At 36.8% G+C, this 8,192-nt stretch overlaps 1 protein-coding gene across 2 annotated transcripts; it reads left to right on the top strand.

Moving 5' to 3' along the window:
- The first annotated feature begins 32 nt into the window (after positions 1-32).
- On the top strand, positions 33-7,250 carry LOC307015868 (uncharacterized protein). 2 transcript variants are annotated; one of them, XM_079644799.1, is made up of 18 exons: positions 33-183; positions 902-983; positions 1,090-1,249; positions 1,545-1,607; positions 1,706-2,099; positions 2,243-2,344; positions 2,437-2,669; positions 2,797-2,878; positions 3,298-3,391; positions 3,820-3,946; positions 4,208-4,264; positions 4,406-4,523; positions 4,612-4,703; positions 4,942-5,059; positions 5,249-5,349; positions 5,432-5,605; positions 5,693-5,872; positions 6,075-7,250. In XM_079644799.1, exons 5-15 carry the CDS (start codon positions 1,889-1,891, stop codon positions 5,293-5,295), a joined length of 1,281 nt encoding a protein of 426 aa, XP_079500925.1. In that variant the 5' UTR covers positions 33-183; positions 902-983; positions 1,090-1,249; positions 1,545-1,607; positions 1,706-1,888; the 3' UTR covers positions 5,296-5,349; positions 5,432-5,605; positions 5,693-5,872; positions 6,075-7,250. The 2 variants fall into 2 exon arrangements, with proteins under 2 accessions (XP_079500925.1, XP_079500924.1); XM_079644798.1 differs by having other exon boundaries at positions 37-183; positions 5,246-5,349.
- The last annotated feature ends 942 nt before the right edge of the window (positions 7,251-8,192 follow it).

Here is an 8,192-nt window from a genome sequence, read left to right as displayed (position 1 = left end):
GCCCGGTTCAAGCTCGATGATTGGATGTTGTAGCCGCAATGCACGCTGGGATATGGTGTTTCCCACATAGCACGTTTCGTTAAAGGTCCACTGGATGCAGCGCAGTCCAATTCGAGAAGGCGATTCGCCATTAAAAGAAGAAGAAGAAGACATTGAACCCTCCTTGATACGAAGTTCCTCGAGGTAAACCCGTTTTCTGTAATGTAATAAAGACATTTACAGTGTTTTTTAAATGATTTCAGCTTTTGCATCACTTTACATAGCACCATGTGTCGACATACAAGCTTACGCGTGCAAATGATTTGCTAGTTAAACCGTGAACTGCTCAGTTAGCATCATTGAGTTAGCCTTAGCTAACTTCTGTCGTTTTACGGAGCTGTTGCAGTTTAAAATCAATCGATAGTAACATAGTTGATCATGTTGTAAATAGAATGGGGGTTCTTCAGTTTTTTGACAGTATTTTGGGTTTTAAAGCTTAAATTCACTCTTCGAGCCGATCTGAGATCTGCTCAGATATTTGTCCTGTTGATATTTAAACAGACATTACTAGCCGCTAGCCGATACATGATCCAGTATATTCTGTGCATTAACCAAAAGTAAAAACGCATTAGCAGGTACAGGTTACCAAAAAACATGCATCTGAAGATGATATGTTATACATTAGGAATTCATAATAACTGAATTATTGTTAAAACCAGGGGTGGGGTTTCAAAGGAGATTTACATACTCTTGTTCCTCCATTGCTAATAGAATAACATCAGTGCCCTATACCAAAACATTTTAATCATACCTTTCCCTCATAATGCTGATGTTGGTCTAAACTTTAATTCACTTAATATTAGGCTAGTTTAAATTACAACTACATCTATGATCTAACTAACACCTTCTTTTTTTGTTTCAGCACAATGTCGAAAGAAGCTGAAAAAACCAACAAACTAGAAGCTCTTCTTCTGCTTGGGGATGCATATGTTGAGGACACACAGGCAAGTTTCTTGCTTTTTTTATACCCAAAGTGTCATTATTTAAATCCAGTTAGTTAATGCCCATTTTTTCTCCCTCTGTGTTTCATTACATTCCATGTCCATAAAGAAACTCAACAAGGAGACTCAACAAGGAGACTCAACAAGGAGACGCAAAAACAAGATGCAAAAAGAAGACGAACCACGTCCAAAAGTGACCTGGTGGAAGAGAGACCAAGATGGGCAACGTGTGGCCAGCAGCAAACGAAGGAAAAAAAGTTATTCTAATGGTTAGTCTACATTTTATGAATGTAATCAAAGTAAGTATATGTGATTTAAAGTAGCCACTGGTTTAATAATGCTGTTGATACATCCTATTTCTATATATTTGCACATCGATTTTGTCAGAGGACTAAGGACTAAAACCAATAAGCGGATGTAAATGACATGATAATGCAAAAATACATTGAGCTTTGATATTTTTCATGTTTGCTGAAGGTTGGTGTTTTTGTAACATTTCTTTAAATCTGTCAATTAGCTAAAATAATCTGTTTAATGGGTTTGAATCATTTCCCCCCCAAACAGATGGTACTCCTCCATGCAGTAGTTCCACCATAACAACACCATGTTCAAGCTACCAAGATCCTGGTAAGAAAAAAGCTACTTTTGAAGACTTTTTCTTGATAAGGTATGTTTCATATGAAATGTTTTCCTCATGGTATGTATTTATATTTCTGTATTTAAAGATTTTAATATGCAGAGACTAGAAGACCTTCTACGGGACTCTTGAGACCATTAAGGAGCAAGATGTTGGTGATGTGCCACCATTGTCATCTTGGACTCAAAGGCAAAAAGAGTTTCAACAGTGTTGGCAACAGGCGAGGCCACAGAACGTTGACAACTTATTAATAACTAAGAATATCGTCAAGATGACCTGCAATCTCTGTCTCCTGGAAGAAACTGTCATCCGTTGTGAGGAATGTATGCCATCAGAGTGGTTTTGTGCAGAGTGTGATATCTTGGTTCATGCAAAACACACTCTGCACAGTAGTCAAACCACCTGTAATGGATTTTACAAGTACATTCCTCCAACAGAGTCTGTGAAACTCCAGGATGGCAAATACATCATTTCTAAACAAGGTCAGTGTCCCTTTTTTTTTTATTGATAAGCCTTTTTTCCCCCTCACAAAAAAACTCATTTTAATCTCAAATTGCGTTCTGTTATCATAGTGCTTGCTTACAACATTGTTAAATCTCCTCCTGATTGTACTTTGACCTTGCAGACCGTTTGCTTCCAACATCCTTTCCTTCAAGGATATGTTCTAGTGAAGTTTTCGATGTTGCAGTCTCTGTTGGTAGACCTATCATATTGGTGTGCATAAATGGTAGGTTTTGGTGAAATTGTTTTTTTAAAAGTATTTTTTAACTAATACATTACTCTAATTCATTGTTATTGTTTTTTTCTTTGTGTTCTTAGGCCTTTACGATCTTAATGTTCCAGAGCTAACATGCAAACATTGCACTAAGAAATGGGATCCAGAATTCAATGACTTGGTGAGGAGAGGATACTGGCCAGCTACCATGCAAGCACAGACCCTGTTCCACCAAGATCTGTTCCATTCCTTTGAGGCTATGAAGACGGCAGCTCCAGGAATTTCTAGACAAGCCTTTACTGCAATGTTGGACCAGAGAACAAAGCAGTTTGGAAGAGTAAGTACAAATGTGAAGCTGAAAGACAAATACATGTATTATCATAATAAATATATTTATGGCCAAATATGGATGAGCGAGATATGATACAAAATATGATAACATATATAATGTATTTTTATTTCAGACTGGCAAGGTGAATGCAGATGCTTTCCAGAGAAGCTTTCTGCAGTATGTGTACTGCACATTTGAAGAGAATAAACTTCTGGGTAAAGAGCCATTTGTCTGTCCAGCCTGTAGCCCTGAAATGGTGGCTGTTTCAGTAGATGGCAATAGGAAAACAAACCAGTTTTACATTGACACAGCACTTGTCCTTAGTTCTTGTATTTTAATTTGACATTGGGAATGCTATTTTTATTTATTTTTTACATTACATGTCATTTGTTAGACGCTTTTATCCAAAGCGACTTACATACATTCAGTACAGTGGACAATCCCCACAGGAGCAATTAGTAGCTATAGCTCTTTCCTGTTATATAGCTGTTAAAACTACGGCTGTTGAATCTAAAATATTTCTGTTAGACTTTATAACCTTGTTTTGAAAGATGTTCTTTAAATATAATTATTATTATTATTACTATGTTCAATTTGTAACTAGAGTAGTTATCTATAATTCCTTTTCTTATAGGAGTGAAGAGCCACGCTTCTTTGACGGAGTGTTTTTGGCCCAAGACTCTGAGGTTTCCACTTTTGTGGAGGATGTTCGAGGGGCTGTCAAAAGTGTGAGTTTTAAATTAGGCAGAGCAAAATGTATCTCACCTTTTTTAATAACTAATTGAAGTTAAAATAGTAGTAACACAGTTGCCTTCATATTTTTTGGGAGATCGGATAGAAGTGTTGAGACCAGATGACAGGGTGATGAGGTTAGCAATGCGGTCAAACTTTCACAAACATTATTGCTGTAAAACTGGATTGAAAAAATAGCTAAATTCTAATCCAGAATATATTACACATTTGGAGCCTTCCAATGATCCAAAAACGGGTTTGTTATTATCCAGGGAGTTGCATATCCAGGTGAATCTGGCAGTCGAGCACAAAACACTTGTGTGTAATAGTTTATATGTTTGATAATACCGTCAGTTGGTCCCACTATCCAGTGTTTTGAAATAACTTCTGATAATGATTCTCTAAAAACGATTTACTTTGGTAGACTGCAGGAAAAGCAATGTGTGGGGAATCTCACTGGACAGCAGCAAGGGAGACCTCTAAGCGAGCCAACAAGTTGGATGAAGAAGGTGTTGAAATTGCTGTGTGTAGGCATGGATTTCTTCTCAAAGGTTGGTAGTTGTCTTGATAATTTTCAATTAAAATATTTGTAGATAATCTGAAGCCTTACCTTCCATCTGCTTTGTACTCACTATTTATTTTTTATTTTTTTAAAAGCTTTAAATATGTATAGAGGAGAAATCTTTGCCTATCCGATGTTTCTCCAAAAAGAGTTCCAGAGTGCCTCATTTTTGGCAATGAACGTGACGTGTCGGTATGTGCCATATCTCAACAAAGTGTCAGAAGCCTTGCCTCATCTTCAGCCCCTAAAGGAAATGAGACATTGCTTGTCTGTGATGCATGCCAAAGCCCACAACACCAAATGCGAGGTGAGGATTTGAATTACTTAAACAACAATTGATGGTAAATCTGACCACTACACATGAGTCTGAACTGATCCAAGAGAATGTTTTAAATTATGAGTTGTTGACCTTGAGATTTGCATCAACATTGATTACCTCATGCTTTAGATTATTTGGAATGCACGGAACCAGGAGGGTGCTGGCACCACTCTTGGTGAAGAAGTGGAACAAGTAAACAGCTTCTTATCCAGATGTGGCCTAACAACTAAATACATGGCCAAGTCAGGTTTGTGAACTTGTTTGTGCCCTACCTTCCTGTAAATGTACACATTTATATTTTATAACATTGTAATGAGATGTATTCTTCTTCACAGCAAGAACTGACATGCTCACAGTCCATGCTATGGGCTGGAATCATCGCAAAGAGAATGGCCTCCACATTGCCATGTCCTCTAGATTCAAAAAAGTATGTTTGTGTATTGAAATAGAGATAACTATTTTAAGCTGTAAAATGTGACATTTAAGCCCACCCAATATATATAAAAATTACACCCCCATATAGACATTGCAGTTGTGCAGGACTAGAGCTAAGAAATTCATTAAATATATTATTGTGTTAATTCCCTCCTTAAAATGCATACTTTTGCTTTATTTCCAATGAATTATTTTATGAAATGGCATGATTCTGTTTTGCTATTTTGCAGACAGCAGAAAAGACAGAGGCTGTAACTGAGAGCCTGAAGAAAATGCAGGACCAGTTGAAATGCTCTGATGACATGCTAGAGCTGTGGGTTGATGATGTCAAACAGTGGGTCAGCAAAGGTAAGAACAATGCTGTTTTGACGTATACATAGATGGAGGCGGTTCATAAAAACTCAATAATGCTGTCCAAATTAAACTTTGTCCTTTAGTGTGCCTCTTAGTGTGCCTGTTAATGTGTGATGTGCAAATAACAGACATTAATTGTGTTTGAAACTTGTTTTCTTCTTTTTATCTTATTCATTTAAGAAGTGCATCAGCCAGTCCTGCTGATACTAGTTGTTTGCAGATCTCAATAGAAGCACTCTTTGTGAGCATTTGCCAGAAAAAGCACTACCTTTACAGACAAAATGGTAAGCATTTTGGGACATTTATTGGTTGTGTTGATTAAATCCCGTCAGCTCTTTTATAATCTATGTTTTACTCTCATTACAGATCGTAACAAAAGGCGTCAAAAGATCGTCCAAAAGGTTGCCCAAGAAAGAAAAGGTTGCTAGAGAACATCCACAAGTATAACCAGCAACCCTATTGACACCAACACGGTTGTGGAGAAACTCTCAACCAAATCTGCAGAGAGCATGATCTGGCCTTGGCAGGAACCCAACAGAGGTGCTGTATAAAGATTTTACTTCTAATCTACAAAACTGTAGAAATAAAATGTGTTCATTAATGTGAAATGTTTATATTCATTCTCAGACGGTGTGGACATTCTCACTAAGAAGGGGCTGTTTGACCAAAAAATGCTTCTGTCACGACTGACAGAAGAAAAGCAGATCCTTGTGAAGGAGATTATGCAGCACTGTCAGTACCTCAAGGACTCTGTATCAAAGCTCCAGACACTGATGGCCCTAATTTCATTGATCACACAGACAGGAAGTAAGTGAACCACATGGATTTATTCACTTTAAAATACATAAGTCAATGTTTTTCAAACCAGCAAAGGCAAACACATTTTAAAGAATATTGTATCCATCTGTTTGTTTTTATTTGAGTCTGACTGCATTCTAGTCTTTCTTGACTTAAATACGTTTTTTCTGAATAATTTTCACAATTTATATGTTTGCTATATAACTTGTAGGCTATCCGAATGGAATCACAGAGGAGGGGTACAAGGGCCTTATGTGTCTTCTAAGGAGAAATCTGCATGACCTCAGACTCAGACAGTAGCAGGCGCCTACAGAGGAATTCTGGAACCCAGTCCTAGGCTGGTGGAGGAGGAGGACGAGGACATGGAAGAAGAAAAAGACTGGCAAAGTGACAACAGCTCAGATGATGAAGATGACGCAGAAGAAGGGACTTGACTTGTGGAAAGTTACTTGGTGCCCTTATGCAGTTCTATAGTTAAAGCGGACATATTATGCTTATTTTCAGGTTCATATTGTGTCCATATATCTGCCTTTACTGTTCTTCATTTTCACAGCTCCCTTCAGCCATTCTGACTTAATAATCAGATTTCAGCTTGCTGACTGTTTTAAGTGAATAAAAAGGTAGAAAAGTGACACCAAACTCAAAGCAGTCTAACAACTAACCCGTGGTGTTTAGCTAGCTGACGGGCACAACAACACTAGCACGCTAACACAGCTAGCTAAGCTGTTAGCCAGCTAACATGTAGATGTTTCCGTCTGGATTTGATTAAGTGTGCAGTTTTTACATTAAAGCGGACATATTAAGCTTATTTGAGTTTGAAATTAGTTCTTCTACTGTGACATGTTTCCATGCTTTCCACTTGACATAGGCTACTATCGGCTATAAAGTTTAATACAAATATTACCAAAAATGTACCCAATACCCATTAAAACATCCAAGTTGGATCATTATTTTAAAAAGCTTACTAATCTGAGGCCATGCATAGGAAATATCTCCCATAGTAAAAACTCATCCACCAGTGGTAAACAAATTTAAATGTATTAAATCGATGTGTGTGGTTGTGGAAATACTGGACGTGACGTTGTGCGATTGCGTTGCCATGCAACAGCTTTGGTTCATGTTAATTTACAAACTCTTCAACTACAACCCTAGTTATATTTAAAACATTTTTAGAAGGCCTCGCGAAATACTTTCATGTAAATTAAAATGTGAAGGAATGTGTGTATAACAAAATACATCCGTCATAAACACAATACCGGAAACAGACGTAGTGATGTGACGTGTGATCCTCAACTGATTGGATGTTTTAGCCGCAAAGCATGTTGGGATATGGTGTTTATGCGATAAGAAATCTGAAAACATGTTTTAAAAATAAAATAATACTTTATTCCGAGTGTGCTTGCTTTTCTCTTTGGGAGTCATCACATAAATGCATTGTAATACACGGTTCGGCTGCATTAAATATTAGACATCTGCCGTTGTTCTCTCTTTATAGAGCCCTGATGAGAAGACTTCTGGACCAACTGAAGAACTGCCGCCGAAACATATGTGACGTGGATCATAAATATATCAGCAATTAAACAACATCTTCAATTTATTTTCACACAATGCGTCTCCTTGCAATATCAACACTAATTCGGCTGACTTTTATATTTGATCCAATCGGTAGATAGGCTGTATTTACACCATAATGGTGCACAGCTGACAGACAGGGACTTGTATTTTTTAAATGTTCTTTGAATATAAGAATGTAATTACTGAGTTGAGAGAATATTCAGCGATTTTGGGTGATGAGAGACACATCTATGGAATCAGAATTTCAATAGCTTACCGTTAAATGATGGATATACCTTTCTGTCTACAAATCAGATATTAATGTGAAATATTATAGCAATATCCTGTAAAATTATGTGAAAACTTGAATAAAACTACACATATTCTGATGTTATACATGCATACGTGTCCTACACTAATAATACAAATTATGTTATTATGGCATTGTATGCTGTGTGTATTTATTTCACAATAAAGTTAATAGTAATATTATGTTTGATATTATGTTTTATTAACTAGACCACATTCTGATTAATGATGTGAAATATAAACAACCCTTAAATCAGACTTCAGTTAAACCTGAGTAAAATTCAGGGAAGGTGATTGTCAAGTGCCAACAATCAGGCGAGATATTTGATAGTTGGTGCTTGAAAAGACTAAACATTTATCTGCAGATCCCTATAAAGTATATTCATTACTTGTTATTCTCTACTAATAGTTAATTAAAGACTGTATATAATGGCTATTTTGCACATCCCTTTCAGGATTTCGGTTT

The sequence above is a fragment of the Notothenia rossii genome (assembly GCF_949606895.1).
Source record: "Notothenia rossii genome assembly, chromosome: 8".
NCBI classification, from domain to species: Eukaryota; Metazoa; Chordata; class Actinopteri; order Perciformes; family Nototheniidae; genus Notothenia; species Notothenia rossii.
The sequence above is the reverse complement of the archived record's forward strand: the minus strand, read 5'-3'. Positions and strand labels throughout refer to the sequence as shown.